The following is a 24,914-nucleotide window of genomic DNA, read 5'->3' on the forward strand; positions in this document are numbered from 1 at the left end:
TCCGGGCTCGGGACTGTCTAGTTGCCGTGGTGTCTCTATGATCCCCGGCTCCTCGCCTTTACTGCAGCTGAGCATGCGCAGGAGACTTGCGTGCCATAGCAACCGGATCAGCGACAGTAGCAACCGTAATGGTGAGTCTGTTCAAAGGCGAAGCGGGGAGCTGGGGGAGGGGGCGGTGAGGGGCTGGGGGTAAGGGGAGAGGCGGGACCTGGCCGGCTGGGGTGACTGAAGGGGAGAGGAGGTGACTCTGCTGGCGGGGGCAGCAAGGCGGGATTGAGGAGACCTGGTGGGGGGGGGGGGAGGAGCTGGGGGACCTAGTGGGCCCCCCTGGCTGTGGGAAGGGGAGGGAAAGGGGCCTGGGGAGCCTGGCTTGGCCATTGGAGCATATTTCACTGAACGTGGCAAAGTTGGGCCCGACTCTCCGTGTTTCTCGACACAGAGAGGAGGAGCCTTTGCCCCTCCTATGTTCTGAGCCCTGCGAGGAACCCATCTGGCCCCCAGCATAAGTTAGAGCAGCCTCAGGGTTGTTCTAACTGGCTCTCAGCTGCAACAGCATCCTAGAGGGTGTTTTGCAGTCCAGAATAGCCAGAGAGCAACTTGCTGTCCTTGTTCCCCCTTTCTCCTTGACAGGCCCCTACAACGGGAGCTGCAAGGGGTGTTGGTGTGGAGTGAACTGCTTGGTAGCAGAGCCAACTCCTGGAGAGGTATAAATGGTGGGCCACAGGGCAACACATAAACTGGCCTGCTATCTAGGGCCCTGGGGTTATTTCCTGCAATTGTGAATGGTTGTTATAAAGAAACAAATAAACCAGAAAAAGGTTGTGTCTTGGAAAGAGAATTATTCCAGGGCTAGATCAGAATAGCAGGAGCAAATGATCTTATGCCTCCTCCTGGAGCTGCTTGAGTGCCAGGAATCACCATCATTAAAATGCTGAATTAATAGATGTTTTGAAGACTAGTAAATACACAGTCTATTTTAACTAGCCTGATTACAGCTCCCTTTCCTGTGAAATTCCATGTGGTTTTATTTGACTGAAACGACCAAGAAGAATTAAATGCATAAAAATGAGGATGAACCCCACTTATCTATTTTTCCCCTGGGAACATTGCTGTATGTGTTGAATTTTTGTAAATGTTCTGTAACGATCCCTTGTAAGAAATGATTCCATTGAGGGGGCAGAGCATGGATTATTTAATATTTTTCTATTATATTTTACCAATCTTCTGTGTGTGCAGATTTCTATTTTTTCCTTAGATTATTTGTTGTTGTTCTTGTTCCTGTAACATCAATGTGAGCTGTCAAGGGTGACATTTTCAGCCCTTGATCATTTGGCATAATCAGCAGCAACATTTTGATTACTTGTCATTCCTTTCAGCAATCTAATCTCCTTTAACCTGAGTCACTCTGGGAAAGCAGCCAGTTCCCAGGTGAAGGAAGCCTAGTATTGGGCTGGTTCATGTGAGATTTATAGCAAGGCTAGTTGGTGCACCATGCGTGGGATCAGTGAAGCCTTCCAGTAGGAAGAAGGCAGGCCATATTGGTATTTTTGCTGGAGTGAATTTGAACCCACTCCAAGAAACCCTGATCTCTGATCTGTGCTACCCAGGTGACCTATTTCCCTGTTTCTGGTTTTCATCCTCACCATCAGCATCAAGCCAGGTGTCAGCAGTGGGAGAGGCAGGATGGTTAGGGGTGCAAATCTGAAGAAGTCAGGAAAGAAACTGGTCACTATATTTAAATTATATCACATGGATTATTTAAATTTAAAATGCAGTCAGCTTTTAGGCTAGAGTATGGGAAAGAAACTGTACTAGTCATCTTTTTGTTTAATGGTGAGTGATACAGATCAAGAGTTCAGGCTGATTTTATTATATCTGTCACCTCCCTTTGAACCAGTTATTTAATATTTATTATTGCAGTTGCATTTGAATGCTGCAGTCAAGTTGGGCCCATTGTGTTAGGCATCGAACAAGCATATAATAAATGACAGATCATGTCCCAAAGAGCTGAAAATCTAAAAGACATGTACTTTTGTTGGCTCATCTGTGGTCCTTCACAGGGACTGATAGAGTTGTGAGAGTTAGTGAGGGAGGGATGCAGTGTTCTTAATTCAGGAATGATTCTCAGCTCTATGATGCTCTTGGTGTTTGATTCAGCTAGTGTGGTGGAACAAATTACCAAATGTCTTTTAGGTGATTCGACATTGATAAAGGCTAGATGGCAGTAGCTTAATCTCGATAAGATTGTGTTGATGGTGGTAGGTTGGGGAAGCAACTGGAAGAATTGGTGAAGTTTATATCTGCATCCCCAAATGAAGGAACATACCTGCCAGTTGAGACACAGGTTCACAAGTTTGGAATTTTGTTAGATTCTGGATCACTTTGACCACTCAGCAGTTTTAGCCATGCATATGTTCTGTAGTCTGACAAAAAGCGCATGTACTTTCCTTTTGTATCTAGAGCTGCTGCTGCTGTTGTTGTTGTTATTGTTATCATTATTAGTTATTTGTATTACCATAATGCCTAGGAGTCCTAATCATGACAGGGACCCTGTTGTGCAAGGCTCTGTACAAACACAGAACAAAAAGATGGATCTTGACCCAAGGGTCTTAAAATCTAATCTTTCTACTATTATAGATGCTTTGCACTAGCATAATTATAGAGCATAATAATAGCATACTATTATAGAGATTGCATTAGCATAATATGCTCTACATGGGGGTTACATGATGAGACCATTCAGAAACTAAAGTTAGTGAGAATGGGATGCCTGTTGCTGAGTGGAGCATTGGACATAAAGTACATAACATTAGTGTTCTCTGATCTGTTCAGCTACCAGAAAATCTCTCCCTGTGCTGTACTGTACAGTTAAGATTAGCAGAGGTGTTCAAGCTGGAGTCCTCTTGATTTTTAAAGTGAGGAAGCAGTTGACAGGTTGTTTTCTCTGAGAGATCCTTGACTCTGAAACATTTCTCCCTCCTTTGTCCTTTAGAGCCTTGATTTTTTAAAACTTTTTGGGCATGCTACCTTTCTTCACTGGCATTAGGATAGAAATAGGTAGAGGATTTAGTGGGGTTTTGCAATGGGCCTCAATATGGTGGTTGGGGTATTTCAGTCAGGTATACCAAGTTTCTGCTGTTATTGTGGGTCAGTCCATTAAATGAATATTGTATGGTAGCTTTCACACTTCTTTTTTTAATTGAACACAGTGTGACTTTCAATAATTTGAGGTGCCTAGAAGCATAGGATAGTTGATGGAGAAATAAAAATAAAATAAGAAAATCCCACAGGCTACACCTGACCCTGTGCAGAAAGGACAAAGTATTCCTTAGTATGTTTCAAAAAGGCTTAGCAAATTTCCACATGGGAAAGCTCTGTGATAAGTGTGATCTCCTAAGGCATTAAGCCAAATTCATCAGCAGAAACTTGGTATACCTTACTGCAATACCCCAACCACTTTGGCTTCAGTAGAGATTCACCAGAGATGCAGAGAACTTGGTCCTGTATTCCAAGCCCTGTACTACCCATGCCTACAGAGAGCAGGCAAGATCAAGAAGATGATGTGCTTGGTCTCCTGGGGAAATTGTGCATGTATGTTCAAACTTATTGCACCACTTCTAAAATTGCTATTGAACGACTCACTGAATGAAATGAAAAGTAGCTTTTGGAAGGGGGTTCTTCATTTCTGCTTCTTAGGATCAGTTGTAGGAAGAGAGACCATGGAACTTAAGGGGAAAAAACTAGCTCTGCAATGAACAATTCAGCCAAACAAAATTATAATGATTCTTCTTTTGATTTTTGTTTAGGCAAAAGCAACAACTATTAAAGAAGCTCTAGCCAGATGGGTAAGTACAAGAGAAGTATCTGTGGTTGCCTCAGTAGTACTCTGTGGTTTGGATCTCAGTTGTAAATAGGATGGTTTCATACAGTTTGATAAATTCATTACAATAATGTAGAAAAGGTAATTTCCTTGAAACATCTGCCACTAAAAGAAGCTTCATGAAACAACATTATTTTATTAGTGTCTCACTGAAATCAATTTCATATGAACCCATGTGTGCTATTCCTATTAAATTGTCCTGACCATGAAAACTGTATTTTAGTATCTGGCCTAACACTGCCAGATTGTACATTGACAGAAGATCTGATACTACAAAGAGGTTTTTCTCTGCAGTATGTCTTTTGATTTTCTCTGTCTAATTATACTCTGTTCAATTTTGATCACCTAATTAGAATTTACCCCTAGCACAAAATAATCAAGGATGAAAACCTGGCCCCATTTAAGTCAATTGGAGTTTTGCCATTGACATAGTTGAGCCAAGATTTTATCTGAACAGTGCATGAAGCAAAAACTCCCATAAGTAACTTTAAAAAAAGTCTGAATTCAAAACTAAGTCTCTGTTTATAATGTTTTAACAGTGTAAAGGTTAAAGATGACTTACATCAGTATCATCCATAAGTGTTTTTCCCCATGCATGCAGATCCACTGCATTATCCGCTCTGCAAAGTCTAAATGAGCAACAAGTTTATTATATATTATTCTTTTTCTATTAGACTTAGTATAGATCTCCATTTCGTGGGATGTGCCTATGGACTAAGTGCCTTCACACTAAGCCAGGAACCCTCTAGAAAGTTCTGTTTGTTGGAGATCACACAGTTGTGATATCAGACAATGGTATGGAAAATAGTCCAGAGACCTGATCCAAAATCCATGGGAATTTTTGCACTGACCTCAATGTGGAAATCATGGGTGTGACACACATGCTCAATTCCTTCCAGATACTAGAGAAGTTATTTATACTGTTTTACTTTCTAGAACAGTGGTTTTCAAACTTTTTTTCTGACCCAGTTGAAGAAAATTGTTGATGCCCGCGACCCAACGGAGCTGGGGATGAGGGGTTTGGGATGTGGGAGGGGCTCAGGGCTGGGGCAGAAGTTCGGAGTGTGGGGGTGAGGGCTGCAGAGTGGGGCTGGTAATGAGGGCTTCAGGGTTTGGGGGGGCTCTGGGCTGGAGCAGGGGGTTGGGATGCAGGAGGGGGTCAGGGCTCTGGGCTGGGGTGCAGGCTCTGGGGTGGGGCTGGGGATGAGGGGTTTGGGGTACAGGAAGGGGCTCTGGGTTGGGGGGGCTCAAGGCTGGGGCAGGGAATTGGGGCACGGGGTTGGAGTGCAGGTTTAACTTGGGCAGCTCCCTGTCAGCAGCGCAGTGTGGGGGTTAAGGCAGGCTTCCTGCCTGTTCTGGCACTGCAGACCATGCTGCGCCCCAGAAGCGGCCAGCAGCAGGTCCAGCTCCTAGGCGGAGGCTCACAAGCGGCTCCGCGCTTCTCTCACCCCCCAGGCACCGCCCCCTTTAGCTCCCATTGGCCGGTTCCCGGCCAATGGGAGTGTGGAGCCGGTGCTGGGGGCGGGGACACCACGCGGAGCCTCATGGCCCCCTCACTTTGGAGCCAGACCTGCTGCTGGCCGCTTCTGGGGCACAGCGTGGTGTCAGAACAGGTAGGAACTAGACTGCCTTACCCAGGCAGCACCACCAAAAGGACTTTTAACGGCCTGGTTGGTGGTGCTGACCAGAGTCACCGTGACCCAGTGCTTTACATTCCGTGACCAAATACTGGGTCATGACCCACCGCTTGAAAACCATTGTTCTAGAAGGTTCAGGGCTTGGTGTGGAGTGTATAGGCACAACCTAAGAGTAGGATAGTAGAGCTTTGTTACCATGTTTGGATTTTCAGTTCAGGATATTCCTTTTTCTTAACTATTCTTCTCTCTACTCCCAATCTATGTCCTTGGGAGATGTGATAGAATCTGACTGAGTCCCTCCTGGTTTCAACCTGTTTCTCCTTCTATATGCAAGTTTATTTTGTTTACAGTATAAACTCTTCAGAACAGGGACACTGTCAAAATAATAGCTAAGCACATGAACGTTCTGATACTGGGCTAACATCACCATAGTAGCAACAGCAGAGACCTTTTACAGCAAACACCCAGCTAGAGTAGTAGAAGGAGGGAAAAAGAGACAGCCTGGGTTTTCTCACACCCGAGGACCTGGCATGTGGACCAAGTGGCCAATATACCTTTCTGGAGGCACCCATGAGAGAGGAAACATGCCAGGCTCCCCCCTCCATACATGCTTACCCAGCAGCCCTAGCACATGGCCCAGCATCCCTTTCCAACCTCTCAGGGCACTACATGGACCTGGAGCTCCCCACAACTCCTGGAGGAGAGTGGTGGGAGAGAGCTGGGTTAGTCTATCCTCTGTCTGCTCCCCTTGACCTACCCCCAAGACCTAGTACTTGGACCCAGTGGTCCTTCTTCCTCTGGAATAAATGCCTTCTCCTGCTTCTAGTATGTAGTTAGTTCAGTAAGTCAAGTGGTGAAGGTCTGTGATTCAAATCGTGATGCTGATGGCATTTATAACTTCTTGTTGCATATAATTAAACTTGATTTTACCTTTTCCCTAATACCCCCACCCATTACCACCACCACCAAACCCTAGGAAATTACATAGAAAAAAATTACATTAGAGGAACATTACTTTGGTTGCAAAGTCAAGCACTTGAAAGTTAGGAAATACCAGTTTTTTATGGTTGCCTACACAGCCTAAATCCAGCCCCCTTCTTCATATGCTTTAAGATAGTCTTTAATGATGTGATCACATACTATTTTCTCAAAGACCCCTACCTTATTTAGTGCACAGGATCAGACCTCCCAATAGTCTTGGGTGTCATGGGACCTAATTTCCCTCTAAGCTGTGCGGCCGTGCAGCAGGCTATAAAGGACCGCGCAACTGCACAGCCACAGGGGTGTGGAGAGGGGAGCAAGTTGGGGCATGCAGGGCTGCCTCAGGGAAAGGAGCCTCTGCCCTGGCCCGGTAGCTCCTGCTGGTGGGGAGAAGCATCTCTCTCCAAGAGCTGCTGCCGGTGGAGAGAGGGCTGGGGCGAGTCCTCTGGCCCCAGCCCCGGAGCAGCCTCCAACCCAAACTCCTCATCCCCGGCCCTGCCCCAGAGCCCTAACCCCCAGCTGGAGCCCTCACCCCTGCACCCCAACCCTCTGCCCCAGTCCTGAGCCCCCTCCCACACCTCAAACCCCTCAACCCAGAACCCTCATCCCCCTGTACTCCAACTCTCTGCCCCAGTCCTGAGCCCCTCCACACACACTCTGAACCCCTCAGGCCCACCCCCGCTACATGTCACCTTCATATGGGTGCACATAACAAAATTAATTCGGCACATGGATATAAAAATTAGAGGGAACACTGCATGGGACTGCCCTGCTTTGACCCCCCCAAACTCACAGACCTGGTTGAAATGGCTCCTGTCCCATAGGGCTGGCTGGGCTTGGCACCCCTCTCTGATTTGGGCCATCTGATCCTCTGTCTCCATCTACAGTGGGTCAGACAGGCCAAACCTGAGCGGTGCTGCAACCTCAAGCACCAGGGACCAGGTCACAACACCAAGAGCAGGGAGCCAAGCCCAGGCAGCCCCATGAGACAGGAGTCACTGCTGCAGGGTGAATGCTGGGCAGGCTCACTCTGCAACACACACCCTGGGCCCCTCCTCTCCTTTCCCCCCTTCTCCCCAGGGCAGCACCTGTCCTATGTTAGCTATTTCAAATGCTGGGAGATACACGAGGTGGATGCAGAAGGAAGCAGAATTAAGTCTACAGAAGCATTCATAAATCTGGCATTTCCTAACTTTTGAGTGCTTGTCTTCATTGTAAATAATGACAGGTTTCAGAGTAGCAGCTGTGTTAGTCTGTATTTGCAAAAAGAAAAGGAGTACTTGTGGCACCTTAGAGACTAACCAATTTATTTGAGCATAAGGTTTCGTGAGCTACAGCTCACTTCATCGGATACATAAAGTGAAAAGTACAGTGAGGAGATTTTATATAAACACAGACCATGAAAAAATATACATTGTAAGGAGAGTGATCACTTAAGATGAGCTATTACCAGCAGGAGAGTGGGGTGGGGAGAGAGAAAACCTTTTGAAGTGATAATCAAGGTGGGCCATTTCCAGCACATTTCCAGGAGTTACCCTCAGACATTCTTGTTATGTCTACACTACGAAATTAGGTCGAATTTATAGAAGTCGGTTTTTTTGAAATCGGTTTTATATATTCGAGTGTGTGTGTCCCCACAGAAAATGCTCTAAGTGCATTAAGTGCATTAACTCGGCAGAGCGCTTCCACAGTACCGAGGCAAGCGTCGACTTCCGGAGCGTTGCACTGTGGGTAGCTATCCCACAGTTCCCGCAGTCTCCGCTGCCCATTGGAATTCTGGGTTGATATCCCAATGCCTGATGGGGCTAAAACATTGTCGCGGGTGGTTCTGGGTACATATCGTCAGGACCCCGTTCCCACCCTCCCTCCCCCCGTGAAAGCAAGGGCAGACAATCATTTCGCGCCTTTTTTGTCTGCTGCCAGCCAAAGATGTAAAGGATAGATGGAGTGGGTCAGAACAAGAAATAGACCAGATTTGTTTTGTACTCATTTTCCTCCTCCCCTGTCTAGATCACACTGCAGTCAGTCACAGAGAAGGCGCAGCGAGGTTAATCTAGCCATGTATCAATCAGAGGCCAGGCTAACCTCCTTGTTCCAATAACAACGATAACTTTGGTGCACCATTTCTTATTGGAACCCTCCGTGCAGTCCTGCCTGAAATACTCCTTGATGTACAGGCACACCCTTTGTTGATTTTAGCTCCCTGAAGCCAACCCTGTAAGCCGTGTCGTCAGTCGCCCCTCCCTCCGTCAGAGCAACGGCAGACAATGGTTCCGCGCCTTTTTTCTGTGCGGACGCCATACCAAGGCAAGCATGGAGGCCGCTGAGCTCATTTTGGCAATTAGGAGCACATCAACCACCACACGCATTATCCAGCAGTATATGCAGCACCAGAACATGGCAACGCGATACCGGGCGAGGAGGCGACGTCAGCGCGGTCCCGTGAGCGATCAGGACATGGACACAGATTTCTCTGAAAGCATGGGCCCTGCCAATGCATGCATCATGGTGCTAATGGGGCAGGTTCATGCTGTGGAACGCCGATTCTGGGCTCGGGAAACAAGCACAGACTGGTGGGACCGCATAGTGTTGCAGGTCTGGGACGATTCCCAGTGGCTGCGAAACTTTCGCATGCGTAAGGGCACTTACATGGAACTTTGTGACTTGCTTTCCCCTGCCCTGAAGCGCATGAATACCAGGATGAGAGCAGCCCTCACAGTTGAGAAGCGAGTGGCGATAGCCCTGTGGAAGCTTGCAACGCCAGACAGCTACCGGTCAGTTGGGAATCAATTTGGAGTGGGCAAATCTACTGTGGGGGCTGCTGTGATGCAAGTAGCTCACGCAATCAAAGATCTGCTGATATCAAGGGTAGTGACCCTGGGAAATGTGCAGGTCATAGTGGATGGCTTTGCTGCAATGGGATTCCCTAACTGTGGTGGGGCTATAGACGGAACCCATATCCCTATCTTGGCACCGGAGCACCAAGCCGGCGAGTACATAAACCGCAAGGGGTACTTTTCGATAGTGCTGCAAGCTCTGGTGGATCACAAGGGACGTTTCACCAACATCAACGTGGGATGGCCGGGAAAGGTGCATGACGCTCGCATCTTCAGGAACTCTGGTCTGTTTCAAAAGCTGCAGAAAGGGACTTTCTTCCCAGACCAGAAAATAACTGTTGGGGATGTTGAAATGCCTATATGTATCCTTGGGGACCCAGCCTACCCCTTAATGCCATGGCTCATGAAGCCGTACACAGGCAGCCTGGACAGTGGTCAGGAGCTGTTCAACTACAGGCTGAGCAAGTGCAGAATGGTGGTAGAATGTGCATTTGGACGTTTAAAGGCGCGCTGGCGCAGTTTACTGACTCGCTTAGACCTCAGCGAAACCAATATTCCCACTGTTATTACTGCTTGCTGTGTGCTCCACAATATCTGTGAGAGTAAGGGGGAGACGTTTATGGCGGGGTGGGAGGTTGAGGCAAATCGCCTAGCTGCTGGTTACGCGCAGCCAGACACCAGGGCGGTTAGAAGAGCTCAGGAGGGCGCGGTACGCATCAGAGAAGCTTTGAAAACCAGTTTCATGACTGGCCAGGCTACAGTGTGAAAGTTCTGTTTGTTTCTCCTTGATGAAACCCCCCGCCCCTTGGTTCACTCTACTTCCCTGTAAGCTAACCACCCTCCCCTCCTCCCTTTAATCACCGCTTGCAGAGGCAATAAAGTCATTGCTGCTTCACAGTCATGCATTCTTTATTCATTCATCACACAAATAGGGAGATGACTACCAAGGTATCCCACGAGGGGTGGTGGAGGAGGGAAGGAAAATGCCACACAGCACTTTAAGCACAGCACTTTAAAAGTTTACAACTTTAAAATTTATTGAATGACAGCCTTCTTTTTTTTGGGCAATCCTCTGTGGTGGAGTGGCTGGTTGGCCGGAGGCCCCCCCACCGCGTTCTTGGGCGTCTGGGTGTGGAGGCTATGGAACTTGGGGAGGAGGGCGGTTGGTTACAGAGGGGCAGCAGTGGCAGTCTGTGCTCCAGCTGCCTTTGCTGCAGCTCAACCATACACTGGAGCATTCTGGTTTGGTCCTGCAGCAGCCTCAGCATTGAATCCTGCCTCCTCTCATCACGCTGCCGCCACATTTGAGCTTCAGCCCGCCACTTACTCTCTTCAGCCCGCCACTTACTCTCTTCAGCCCTCCACCTCTCCTCCTGGTCATTTTGTGCTTTCCTGCACTCTGACATTATTTGCCTCCACGCATTCGTCTGTGCTCTGTCAGTGTGGGAGGACAGCATGAGCTCGGAGAACATTTCATCGCGAGTGCGTTTTTTTTTCTTTCTAAGCTTCACTAGCCTCTGGGAAGGAGAAGATCCTGTGATCATTGAAACACATGCAGCTGGTGGAGAAAAAAAAAGGGACAGCGGTATTTAAAAAGACACATTTTATAAAACAGTCGCTACACTCTTTCAGGGTAAACCTTGCTGTTAACATTACATACATAGCACATGTGCTTTCGTTACAAGGTCGCATTTTGCCTCCTCCCACCGCGTGACTACCCCCTCAACCTTCCCCCCTCCCTGTGGCTAACAGCGGGGAACATTTCTGTTCAGCCACAGGCAAACAGCCCAGCAGGAATGGGCTATACTGAGTGTCCCTGAAGAAAAGCACCCTATTTCAACCAGGTGACCATGAATTATATCTCACTCTCCTGAGGATAACACAGAGAGAGAAAGAACGGATTTTGGTTGAATGCCAGCAAACATACACTGCAATGCTTTGTTCTACAGTGATTCCCGAGTATGTGTTACTGGCCTGGAGTGATAAAGTGTCCTACCATGAAGGACGAAATAAGGCTGCCCTCCCCAGAAACCTTTTGCAAAGGCTTTAGGACTACATCTAGGAGAACCGCAAATGCCAGGGCAAAGTAATCCTTTCACATGCTTGCTTTTAAACCATGTATAGCATTTTAAAAGGTACACTCACCAGAGGTCCCTTCTCCGCCTGCTGGGTCCAGGAGGCAGCCTTGGGTGGGTTCGGGGGGTACTGGCTCCAGGTCTAGGGTGAGAAACAGTTCCTGGCTGTCGGGAAAACCGGTTTCTCCGCTTGCTTGCTGTGAGCTATCTACAACCTCCTCCTCATCATCATCTTCTTCGTCCCCAAAACCTGCTTCCGTATTGCCTCCATCTCCATTGAAGGAGTCAAACAACACGGCTGGGGTAGTGGTGGCTGAACCCCCTAAAATGGCATGCAGCTCATCATAGAAGCGGCATGTTTGGGGCTCTGACCCAGAGCGGCTGTTCGCCTCTCTGGTTTTCTGGTAGGCTTGCCTCAGCTCCTTCAGTTTCACGCGGCACTGCTTCGGGTCCCTGTTATGGCCTCTGTCCTTCATGCCCTGGGAGATTTTCACAAAGGTTTTGGCATTTCGAAAACTGGAACGGAGTTCTGATAGCACGGATTCCTCTCCCCAAACAGCGATCAGATCCCGTACCTCCCGTTCGGTCCATGCTGGAGCTCTTTTGCGATTCTGGGACTCCATCATGGTCACCTGTGCTGATGAGCTCTGCATGGTCACCTGCAGCTTGCCACGCTGGCCAAACAGGAAATGAGATTCAAAAGTTCGCGGTTCTTTTCCTGTCTACCTGGCCAGTGCATCTGAGTTGAGAGTGCTGTCCAGAGCGGTCAGAATGGAGCACTCTGGGATAGCTCCCGGAGGCCAATACCATCGAATTGTGTCCACAGTACCCCAAATTCGAGCTGGGAACGTCGATTTAAGCGCTAATCCACTTGTCAGGGGTGGAGTAAGGAAATCGATTTTAAGAGCCCTTTAAGTCGAAATAAAGGGCTTCACTGTGTGGACGGGTGCAGGTTTAAATCGATTTAACGTTGCTAAATTCGACCTAAAGTCCTAGTGTAGACCAGGGCTGAGGAACAGTTGGAGTGGGGGTGGGGAGGAATAAACAAGGGGAAATAGTTTCACTTAGTATAATGACTCAACCACTCCCAGTCCCCATTCAAGACTAAATTAATTGTATCCAATTTGCAAATTAATTCCAATTCAGCAGTCTCTCGTTGGAGTCTGTTTTCGAAGTTTTTTTGTTGAAGGATAGTCACTCTGAGGTCAGAAATTGAGTGACCAGAGAGATTGAAGTGTTCTCCGACTGGTTTATGAACGTTATAATTCTTGACATCTGATTTGTGTCCATTTATTCTTTTACGTAGAGACTGTCCAGTTTGCCCAATGTACATGGCAGAGGGGCATTGCTGGCACATGATGGCATATATCACATTGGTAAATGTGCAGGTGAACGAGCCTCTGATAGTGTGGCTGATGTGATTAGGCCCTATGATGGTGTCCCCTGAATAGATATGTGGGCACAGTTGAATATTCCTTTAACACTGGGGGGGTTTTTTGTTTAATTTTTTTGAGCACCAAAAGTGAATGTTCTTCAGTTTACTGTTTAACAATTTCATCTATGCTTTGAGACTTACTGATTTCAGATTGTGATTTGAGACTTTTGTGCCTTACACCTAGACCTTTTGGTAGCTGATTTGTCACTGATCTGGAAATATGCATTCCTCAGAACTATGACAGGTTTCAGAGTAGCAGCCATATTAGTCTGTATTCACAAAAAGAAAAGGAGTACTTGTGGCACCTTAGAGACTAACAAATTTATTTGAGCATAAGCTTCGTGAGCTTTCTTTTTTCAGAACTATGAGGAGCCCAGATCAATAATACAGTTTAAGTCTGAGTTCCCCTGAAACTGATGTAGTGGGAAGTAGGTTTTCTACAACCTAGCGCTATTGTTAGGTATATATTTTTGCTGTGTCTGGCCCCTAATTCAGACTGAGATGAGTAGGTGTAAAGGGCAGAGAGGAAGAATAGATGCTAAGGGAAACAACTGAGTTTGCTGGAGACTTAAAATCCTGAATCTGATCTAGGGATCCTCCCTGTAAATTTTTTTAAAAATACATGCATTGATAAGCATTTTTATATCCTGGAAATAAGCCAGTCTTCTCTCTTCTTTTTCTTTAAATTAAAGGGTTTTTGTGTGTGTGTCTGTTCTCATCCCTGTTAATTACACAGTTGAGTGAGGGTCTGGGTTGCTGGAAGTGAGGTGTAATTCAGATGAACCACAACACCAGGAAATACAAACAAGATTTTAAACCCTTTTTCTTCTGTTTTCTTGAAGATTAGGAATAATTTTTATAACAACTGCAGATTCCAATCAGTGTCTCATTTTTTGCCCTTCCTTTTCATTCTTTGTTTTCTTCAGGAAGAAAAAAATGGCCAGAAGGCATCGGAGGCCAAGGAGGTGAAACTATATGCCCAGATTCCTCCTGTAGAGAAGATGGATGCATCTCTGTCCACACTTGTTAACTGCGAGTAAGTTCTGTTAAACAAACAAACAAACCTGGAAACAGTCAATTTTTAATCATCACTTCTGGTTTTTTTAAGTCTAGGTTTTCTCTCCTCTACCTCTACTACCTCTAGTTGTGAGCAAAATATCTCTTCAGTCCAACACCGCTCCTTTCTCCTAAGCTCTCTTCTTTCTCCCACAGAAACATGGATCTGTTCTTCTGCTTAGTAATATCATTGCCACTTACTTGAGAAGGCAGAACCTAGTTCTCTCAGACATTAATGCGAACTCAGCATTAATATCAGTCCATTGAATGGCTGGTAGATGGCATTGAAGTGAATAATTTCTGTCCCATGTCTGGAGTCTATCAGGCCATGGACAATCATGTGGTCCCTTTGAAGACTCCTGAACTGTTGTGGCTGCATAACCTTTTTGTGTGAAATTGTGAGCCAAAGTCTACACTACCACATCCAGATGCTCAGGCTTTCTCTAGGAACTGCTGTTCAGAAATAGAAGTCTTGAGATTCAGTCTCATATGGTAATAGTACCGAAATTCATTTGCTGCAGTATTACCTTCTTAACAGCTTAATGACTGACTTGTGCTGAGGTCCTGGTTCTCCAAAGGAGTAGGAATCCTAGTATTAAGGCCTAGAGCATCCATGACAGCTCATAGTGCTGCTGCTCCTGGCATTGCTCTTGACCAAAATATGTCCAAGAGAAACATTTGACTCCATATGAATGAGGAAGGAGGAGGACAAAATAGAGCTAATTGGTAGCGTCAGAAAGAAAAATTTGGGAAATATTGTAACCTGTCTTTGGTTTGAGTCAGGCACACAAAGGAGGATGCCACACATATGGTATAAAAATGGTGGTGGAATCCCAAAAAAGTGAAATTTAAATCTTCTAGAGATGGATGATTTGAGGAGAACAGGATTGTGCTTGTATCCAGTGGTTTATTACATAATAAGAGAAGAGTAAAATGTGATTTCATTCGAACAAGTGTTATTTGTAAGAGGGCCTTCTTCTGATCCAGTGATTCCTGTTGCTCTGTTAATATAAGCTGTTAATTATTCTTGCTTTTAAAGGAAGTTGTCTCTGTCTACAAACTGCATTGAAAAAATCGCCAACCTGAACGGCCTAAGTAAGTGATATGTCAATGACTGATTGTGCTTATATTCTAACTGCTTGGATTAGATATGTTCCATAGCTTGTGACACATGGCCAACTGTTGACATCCTGTTCTGATATCACCTTTCATTACCCCGCTTCCAAATAAAATAAATAAATAAAGGGGACTCACCAGGAAGGTGGGAGACCTTGGTTCCAGTCCCCATTTCACATCAGGCAAAATGGGGATTTGAACCCACATCTTCCCACGTCCTGGTTGAGTGCTTTAACCAATGGGCCACTGGCTATAGGGAGGCACTGTTGCCTCCATTTTCCTTAAGAAAGTGCCAACCTGCCTGAGGCACCTAACTCTATGGGAGAGTTCAGGACTGTACATCCTGAGTGGTGGGGAGGTGCCTCCCTCCAGCCTGGACTTAGGTGCCTAGCTCCCTTTGAGGGATGAGGCTTAGGCCAGGTTGAATCATTTAATTGTGTTTTACTTAATGTCAATATTACATTGGGGAAAATCTTGCTTCCTGCAACGTTTGGGATTTCTGAGTACAAGAATATTTAAGGAGTAATATTTTCCCCAGTTGGACGTCATTTCAGGTAACATCAGTTCACCAATTTTATATTTTAAGGTTTATAATAACTGAAGAGATACTCAAAAGGTCAATGTTAAGTGCTTTTGGAAAACATACCCATAGTTTTTCATCGTGGTTTCAGAGAAGATGAGGATAATTTGGCTAGATCTAGAGTCTTTTTCCATGGGATGGGGAGTTTGGGAAATTCAAGGTAACATGGTTCCAATAGGCTTCAGGTTTGCTGTATTATGAGTGGCATTTACTTTTTCCCTTCCAAAGACGTCACCTAACCACCTTTTGACATTACACCCTATCGTATTCTTCTCACAGAAAGTAATATGTCCAGAATTTGTACAGATCCTGGGATTTCATTAAGAATTCCAGTTGCACCTGGATTTCTTCATGAAAGCCCATCTATTTCCCCTTTTCTTCCACCTCCTGTATATAGGCCTTCTGTCATCACAACCTTCCTTTACTTACAGGTGTGGCTGGCCAGGACAGGTCACTGTTGACCAACCCAAAGCCCATCCCAACCACTCTAAACAACTGCTGTGCTTTCTCTGCAGCAGCCATTGGTACATGAGTGGAATATTCATTTGCCTCGTCATTGAATAGTACATACTGTACTTCTCATCATTGAATAGTACTTCTCATCATTGTGCAAACAGGAGAAAAACAAGATCATTAGGTAATTAATGCCTAGTTCAAATGCACATCGTGAGAAAGGGCTTGAACTAGCTGTGGAAACCATTGATTAGAGGTTAACCTAACTAGACACTATAGAATGTTTTTGTGCATATCTGGAAGAACAGCTGGAAATTAAGTTTCACGAAAAAGACTCTTTGTTTTTGATAGCTTCAGGTGTTCTGGCACATCACAAGAACAATTTGTGACTGAACAAGAATAGGCAATTTGAAAATAAATCTCATCAGAGTGGCTGTATTACTACTAGAATCTCACGGGCCAAAATAGTTGACCTCTTTCTAATCAGACACAAGTTGCTATAAAGTAACACCAGGTATTGCCTCCTATTCAGGAATTGAGTCTGCCTCCTTAGTAGTGGTCCCAATCCCTCCTGGCCTGGGAAGTAAGATCAGGACCAAAAATTTAATCTTGCTTCACGCACATGAGCACTAGAACACCAGAATGGCAGCCTGTTTTGTTCAATCCCTACCTGGACTGGATGTGAACAGGCAGCCTACAGATGAGACTTTCTAATACCCATACTTGAGCCATCCACTCCACCCATTCATTACAATCTATATATAGAACAGTATGTAGTTTGCTTCTGATATGTCATTCTTCCTTAATATAGCCTGTTCAGAATACAAACCTCTCTTGTCTGTGGTATACAGGATGTTGTCAGATTTCCAACCGCTCTTTATATTTTAAGCACCAGTCATTTGTTAATAAGAAGCTGTTCTCCCTCCATTGCAGAAAACTTGCGGATTCTTTCATTGGGGAGAAACAACATAAAGAATCTGAATGGGCTGGTATGTCCCTTTTTGTAGTTTACATTTATTAAATTGAGCAATGAAGTGCTACGTAATTCTTGCATCAAGGCATAGGGGAAGAGTGATTTCCCTACCCTTGCATCTCTCTTCACATAATTCAACCTTAGTGCCTAACCATTTATTTTGTTTTACTTACTTACTACATGTTGCTGATAATGCGTGGAGCAATCTTTCATTTCCCTTGTGCCAGTCAACCACCCTCTCTTCATTGAAATCTCTCCTTAAAATGCCCTCCCTCTTTACAGACTTTAAATGCTAATCCACCAAATAAAACATTTAAATCCCCCAATAAGCTTAAGAGGAACATTTTTCATTTTAAATATGCATTATCTGCTACCTATATTGTCTCAATCAGCCAACTTTCCCAGACCCCTTTGCTGTTGCTTTTGCTGTTTTTCTAACCTGTGATATGATCCTGTAAGGCCCTCTACACACATTTCCCATAACATGAGATTCTGCAGACAAGAGCGGGCCCTTAGATTGTAAGATCCATTGGTAGAGAGTCTGCATTTTCTATCTATGTGTAAAGCACCATAAACTCCAGTGGCATTATATGAATTATAACTTCTGCTCCCTTTGCTTATATGAATCTCATCTTCTGACAGAAGGTGCTTTTGGTATCGTGGTCAAACACTGCACACATTGGCCTGCCTGTAAATCACATTGTGACTCTACCTATCACAGGGGTGTTTGGCACGCTGAACAATGGGATAAAAGGCATGTGGCAGAGAGGCAAGGGTAGAAATATAGATAACAAGGCAAAGATCTAGAGAAGAGGAAGCATATCAGGGTCAATTTTATTACCTCTGTGCTAAGATGTCTGTATAATTAAAACCAAAGAAATAAAGGAACGAGTTTGTTCTTCAAGAGCCTCTGTGCATTCCTGCTTGCAGGATATGGCTTTTCAAGGCAGTTCCTCCACTCAACACCAGGGCTGCTGTATCCCACAGGTGTGAATGCACAGAGGCGACTCTGAAGGAACAACAGTTATGGTAAGTAACCTCTCTTTCTCCTCTTGCTGGAGGATTGTTGAGGACAGAAAGTGAAATTTGAAACCTGCAGATATAAGCATGCACTTGTCTGAAACTATGCAATCCCTTATATTACATACTAAACCCTCTAAAACGGTTGATGAACTGCAGTCATCTAGCACTACAGAACTCTCCACATGCAGCTAAAATAGCTCCTTTCTCTCCATATGCCTTGAGTAGAACTCTGCTCTGCTCAGATGTTCAATATATCTTGCTAGTGTCTTGATTTATTTTTCTAAACAAGCTGAGAGATTTATTTCAAAACTTGGGATTTTCTTTCCTTGAAGCTTTGTCATCCAGAATTAGGAACCTGCTTAAAAGAAAACAAGGAATATTGAAAGATCTGGTTCTGTTTGTTGTGTGACATAGTATCTGGAGGGGAGAAAGGGAGCAGAGATAATCTGGGAAATATAGGAAGACTTACTCTCACTTTTCTGAGAGGTGTTATAATTTTCCAGGAGGCAGTTGGAGATACATTAGAGGAGCTGTGGATCTCATACAACTTAATTGAGAAGCTGAAGGGCATCCATGTCATGAAGAAGCTGAAGATTCTCTATATGTCCAATAATTCGGTGAAAGATTGGGGTAAGCCTGGGCCCCTAGGTTCTCTTCTGAAATTTTTTACTGAGTATGGTGAGTGTGCATCAGCTGAGACAGCTTGGGTCAAAGTGGGGAAACTGGCTTCTAAGGTTCTGAATGGGCAAGTTTAGCATGGAGCCTGCAGAGATGAACAAGCTGTTCAGATTGCCTGCTCATACAAGAGAATTAAAAAAATATTGAGAAAGTCTGTTTATTCAACTTCTGTGTCATGGGTTTGTTCTTTGAACAATCTATCTGACCCATTGCTTTTGTCATCTGTCATCTGCATTCTTCAGCCTGGTACCCAATTCGTACCCAATAAATCCATATCCTTCCTCACCTAAAACATCCTGGCTGTATCTGTGCAGGTATTGAAAAGCAGCCTTGGTGCAGATGTGCTTTTTGTGTTCCGCAGTCTATTTCTAACATCTTTTGTGATTGCAGGAGAGTTTGTGAGACTGGCAGACTTGCCATTCCTGGAGGATCTGGTGTTTGTGGGTAATCCACTGGAAGAGAAATACTCTGCCGATCAGCAGAGCAGCTGGGTCGAGGAAGCAACCAAACGAGTGCCCAGGCTGAAAAAACTAGATGGTGAGCTTTAAGCAGCAGCTGGGTGGCATTTATTGTACAAGATCTTTTGCTTAGTGTAATGAGAACAGTCAGGTATTGGCTCAGCACCACAAAAGTACAACTGTAAGATCTGGAGGAGGGGTGGGAACCAACTCAATGAGCAGCGTTCTTTATTTTTCCTTTCAACACTTACTTCACTCTGTGTTCACCTCTGCACAAGCTAAATTGTTCAGCCATAGCCTCAACTTCTTCTGAGAGTGGATTTTCGAGTGTTTGAAAGAGGGTGAGTGCTGTGGAGCTCCTCTGAATTGGCTTCAGCCTTCATAGTGACTTCATGTACAACAAAAGCTGTTTCAAATTAGACCTGTCACTTTGCATCACTACAGCTTCAGAGAGGGTCTTGCTCTGATGTGTTGAACTAGTATCCAGTCAAAGTACTCATAACAGCATAACTTAGAGGTGAACTGAAATGTGTTTTGATTTTTTGAGAGACAATATCTGTTAAGATTTTAAATCTCTTGTAGAATTCACATGTTGACTTAATGATGAGACCCCAATAATGTAAGTGGATTTATCTCCTAACGCCCATGTTCAGAATTCTGGGTTTTCCCACAAGAGATGGTGAGAGGGAAAACACCTAGATCATAGCAACGTGGTATGTTCTTTACCTTGATTCTAGGGCTAGGGATGTCATCAGCTCTTTCAGGGGAAACACAGAATTCCAAGCTCTTGTCCTGGCAGGTAATAAAAGGGGAAATGATTTTCAAATATTGTGTTTTGTTTTTAAACATATTTAATGTTTTGTTAATGGCTGATGATCATAAATCTTTCTGGTATTTATTTAAAAAGCAGCTCACTTCTCCTTTAAGGCAAATCTAAAGAGCTTCTCTGTTTGAATGGCTTCTAAAGGATGGAGGGTTGGTTGGGTAATAGTGGACAGCACGAGGGAAAAGTGGGCAGGGTGGGTAGCAGCTGGGAGGTGAGTGGTGGGGAGAAAGCAGCAGTAGGAGAGGCAGGCAAATGGGTGAAGAATAGAGTATCAGTGTAGGGAGCAAGAGCAGAGGATGAGAAGTCAGAGCCTGAATTATTGAAGAGGTGGGAGGAAAGAGGACACTGAGACATGGCTAGAGAGAAATGTTGATATGAAGAATGGGCTGGAGCAACAGGTGCTGTGTGAGAAGAGTAGACAGCTAAATAGAGAAGCTGGTGTGAGGCATGTATTTGTATGATCAAAGGGGTAACTGTTGTTTACATAACGACACCAGTGCACTGTTAGAATGGCACACACCAAGGTTTAAGAGTTAATCAGTGTTCCTCATACCCTGTCAGCACGAGATCATGTACCTCCAAGAAGAACGTGTGCAGCTCTCCTCTTGGGATGGTTGCACTGTGGTGTCTCAGCACAAACACTGTGACCCAGTTGGGCAGAACGCTGACCACTCATTATTGGTAGGCCATGCTCTAATATACTGTAGTCCCTGCTACTCAAGAAATGGAAGCAACAGCGTAGAAGAGAGCTCTTAAGCTGAAGCTTGGGGTAGTGAAGGAAGAACCAATAGTTAGAATCAGGACAGGAGGAAGATACTCAGATGCATGGGAAGCTTGATTTGTTGTCTTCAGTTAAAAAGCAGTAGCAAAAGCCTTTTTTGCTGGTGGCAGCTTAAACTCGTTCTTGCTTCTCCTCTGCACTCCTAGTTGACTAGCATTAGTGGATACTGCATCAGTGATTCTTATCAGGCCTTTTCTCTTTCTGTTTTAGGTGTCCCAGTTATTAAACAAGAAGATGGTGACGAAGGAGAAAACTAACACAACTCTTTCTTGTGTGGTATTATATTATTTAAGTTTCTTCAGAGCAATTCAGCACACAAAGCTTTTGTATAAATGTTTGTTTCAAAGAAAATATTTGGGTAATTTTTTTTAACTAACTCATCTCCATACTCTCCTTTCCTCACCCAAAGAGTTAATTACCAAAATATGGGGATACTGACTTTGTACATTTCACGTGCTCTTCTGTGAGGACTATTGAAAGTGAGATTGTCTGTCTGATTAATTTAACAAGAGACCTTAACTAAAACTACGTACTGATTTTTATCCTGTTTAGTGATGCTTGTAGATCTGTCTTTCCAGTTATGCTAGAACAGGTTTTCTTGTTAACGGTCTGTGCAGCTGAACTTTTTTTTTCTTTAATAGTTTGAAACATGGAGACCAGAACAACAGTGTTTTGTTTTACAGACTCTTTGCAGGCTAGGCTTTTCGTTATTTTTTTAATACTGTCACAGGTAGAAACAGTTACTAACTGTAACTGGCTCTTCAAGATGTGATGCAGATGTGTGTGCACGCCCCGCACAGAGCCTTTTGCCTAGCAGTACCTGTAGAGAGGCAGCACTCATGTCTTGTGGGCCCTCCCCTGGCTATCTGAGGCGGAGCCACCCTGACGCCACTCAGTTTCTTCACACCAAAAGCCTATGAGAGGAGACTCTGACGCAGAGGGAATAGAGGGTCGGTCGTAGAATACATGTCTGTATCACATCTCGAAGAGCCACACTTACAGTAATTAACCATTTCTTTTTCTTCAAGTGGATGCAGACATGGATTCTGCTCTGGTGATTTCTAAGCAAGCACCTCAATCTGGGAAGCGGGGCTTGGAGTCTACTGCAGTAGGGATTGTTTTTAAATCTTCCACCCTTCCCAGGCCTTTGTTCCCTTTGGAAGATATAGTAGTAGCATAATGGTCCATAAATGTATGTGTGGACAACCACATGGCCGCCCTGCAAATGTCCACTATGGAAATGTCACTGAGGAACGCTATGGACATCACTTGTACCCTCTTGGAGTGAGCCCATATCCACAGAGGAGGCGTAGCCGAAGCTATCTCATACTCAGTCTTGATACAGGATGTTATCCATCTAGAGATGGTCTGTGTAGAGACCACTTGCCCCTTCATGAAGGCTGCATGTGACATGAACAGGCGAGGCGAAGCATGAACCGGTGGTCCTGTCAAGATAAAAGGCTAGACATCACCTGACATCCAGAGTACGGAGACGCAGTTTTTCTGGGGACGAGTGCGACTTAGGGAAAAACACAGACCGTGAGAGGGAACTGAGGGGGTTGGGGCGGCGCCACCTCATATAGTTAGGGCAGGGGCCACAGCCACAAGGCGCATGCACTGCCCCTCTACAAGTACGGCTAGGCAGAAGTCTCTGGTCCAGCATGCTAAGCACACACCCACCGAAGTCGAATACACATCTGCATCTACTGGAAGAAGAATCACTGCCTGCTCAACACTTCAAGAACATGTGAGGCTGTCTTTTCTGCCCTTCTGAGCTCTGCCAGTTATCTGTAGCTCAGTAGGCCCAGTAGTTGTCATGGGCTCATGTTAGAAAAGACAGTGAATAGTCTAATGATCTCCTGTTGTTAGCAGGTTTCAGAGTAACAGCCGTGTTAGTCTGTATTCGCAAAAAGAAAAGGAGGACTTGTGGCACCTTAGAGACGAACCAATTTATTTGAGCATGAGCTTTCGTGAGCTACAGCTCACTTCATCGGATGCATACTGTGGAAAGTGTAGAAAATCTTTTTATATACACACAAAGCATGAAAAAATACCTCCTCCCACCCTACTCTCCTGCTGGTAATAGCTTATCTAAAGTGATCACTCTCCTTACAATGTGTGTGATAATCAAGTTGGGCCATTTCCAGCACAAATCCAGGTTTTCTCACCCCATCCCCCACACACACACAAACCCACTCTCCTGCTGGTAATAGCTTATCTAAAGTGACCACTCTCCTTACAATGTGTGTGATAATCAAGGTGGGCCATTTCCAGCACAAATCCAGGGTTTAACAAGAACGTCTGGGGGGGTTAGGAAAAAACAAGGGGAAATAGGTTACCTTGCATAATGACTTAGCCACTCCCAGTCTCTATTCAAGCCTAAGTTAATTGTATCAAATTTGCAAATGAATTCCAATTCAACAGTTTCTTGCTGGAGTCTGGATTTGAAGTTTTTTTGTTGTAATATCACAACTTTCATGTCTGTAATCGCGTGACCAGAGAGATTGAAGTGTTCTCCGACTGGTTTATGAATGTTATAATTCTTGACATCTGATTTGTGTCCATTTATTCTTTTACGTAGAGACTGTCCAGTTTGCCCAATGTACATGGCAGAGGGGCATTGCTGGCACATGATGGCATATATCACATTGGTGGGTGTGCAGGTGAACGAGCCTCTGATAGTGTGGCTGATGTTATTAGGCCCTGTGATGGTGTCCCCTGAATAGATATATGGGCACAGTTGGCAACGGGCTTTGTTGCAAGGATAGGTTCCTGGGTTAGTGGTTCTGTTGTGTGGTATGTGGTTGCTGGTGAGTATTTGCTTCAGGTTGGGAGGCTGTCTGTAGGCAAGGACTGGCCTGTCTCCCAAGATTTGTGAGAGTGTTGGGTCATCCTTCAGGATAGGTTGTAGATCCTTAATAATGCATTGGAGGGGTTTTAGTTGGGGGCTGAAGGTGACGGCTTCACCTTCAGTGGCGTTCTGTTATTTTCTTTGTTAGGCCTGTCCGGTAGTAGGAGACTTCTGGGAACTCTTCTGGCTCTATCAATCTGTTTCTTCACTTCCGCAGGTGGGTACTGTAGTTGTAAGAATGGCTGATAGAGATCTTGTAGGTGTTTGTCTCTGTCTGAGGGGTTGGAGCAACACTCTCACCCCCCCCCCCAGACGTTCTTGTTAAACCCTGGATTTGTGCTGGAAATGGCCCACCTTGATTATCATACACATTGTAAGGAGAGTGGTCACTTTAGATAAGCTATTACCAGCAGGAGAGTGGGGTGGAGGAGGTATTTTTTCATGCTTTGTGTGTATATAAAAAGATCTTCTACACTTTCCACAGTATGCATCCAATGAAGTGAGCTGTAGCTCACGAAAGCTTATGCTCAAATAAATTGGTTAGTCTCTAAGGTGCCACAAGTACTCCTTTTCTGTTGTTAGCAGTGGACCTATAACTAATCATCTTGAACTGCACTGGAACTCAAAACTTCATTACTGAGAAGGCCATGATATATGTATTTGTTTTTAAATGTAGCAATGGAAACTCTTTGCATAGTTTTTGGTGGAATTTAAGTACTTATTGGCTTTTTCTTTACATTGTTATAAGAAATTAGGCACTTTAGATTTGAATACATAGACTTTTACTAGCCAGTAGCTAGCTTGTGGTACTAGCCTGAGCATGACTTTCTTTTTAGCTGAGTGATTAATGTAGTTCTTCACAGCTCTGGAATATACTACTAAACTAAGGAGGTTGAGAGCTGTTCAGAAAAAAACAAATGTCCAAAAGACCTGGACTTGAGGGTACTTTTATAAGCTTTGATTGCAGGGTATTCATTTGTTGTTTCTAAAGCACAGACCTAGGCAGCCAACTAAAAGGTTTAGATAGCTGCTGGGGAAAGGACAGAAGAGATTAGAAGTAGGACCTGGAAAATAAATATTGATAAAGAGCTAAATTGCTTTGCCACACGGTGACATCTTAGTGAAGTCCCCAGATATGACAAGTAAATATTTTTTAAACGAAATGCATGAAATGATGATTCGAGAAAGCACCACGGACCCCTAGAAAATGGATAAAATGACCTAAACAACTCAGATTGCTAAAGTTCTGGGTTTACTTTCCGATTCCTGGTACT

The 24,914-nt window shown here is 44.8% G+C and overlaps 1 protein-coding gene across 2 annotated transcripts; it reads left to right on the forward strand.

Moving 5' to 3' along the window:
* Positions 1 to 60: 60 nt before the first annotated feature.
* DNAL1 (dynein axonemal light chain 1) lies at positions 61 to 22,784 on the forward strand. Of its 2 annotated transcripts, XM_073348562.2 has the most exons (9): positions 83 to 131; positions 631 to 704; positions 3,807 to 3,845; positions 13,772 to 13,881; positions 14,941 to 14,996; positions 16,984 to 17,039; positions 18,550 to 18,676; positions 19,115 to 19,261; positions 21,000 to 22,784. In XM_073348562.2, the coding sequence occupies exons 4-9, from the start codon at positions 13,847 to 13,849 to the stop codon at positions 21,044 to 21,046; spliced, it is 468 nt and encodes a 155-aa protein (XP_073204663.1). In that variant the 5' UTR covers positions 83 to 131; positions 631 to 704; positions 3,807 to 3,845; positions 13,772 to 13,846; the 3' UTR covers positions 21,047 to 22,784. The 2 variants fall into 2 exon arrangements, with proteins under 2 accessions (XP_073204662.1, XP_073204663.1); XM_073348561.2 differs by lacking the exon at positions 631 to 704 and having other exon boundaries at positions 61 to 131.
* The last annotated feature ends 2,130 nt before the right edge of the window (positions 22,785 to 24,914 follow it).

This window comes from Lepidochelys kempii, chromosome 6 (assembly GCF_965140285.1).
Source record: "Lepidochelys kempii isolate rLepKem1 chromosome 6, rLepKem1.hap1, whole genome shotgun sequence".
NCBI classification, from domain to species: Eukaryota; Metazoa; Chordata; order Testudines; family Cheloniidae; genus Lepidochelys; species Lepidochelys kempii.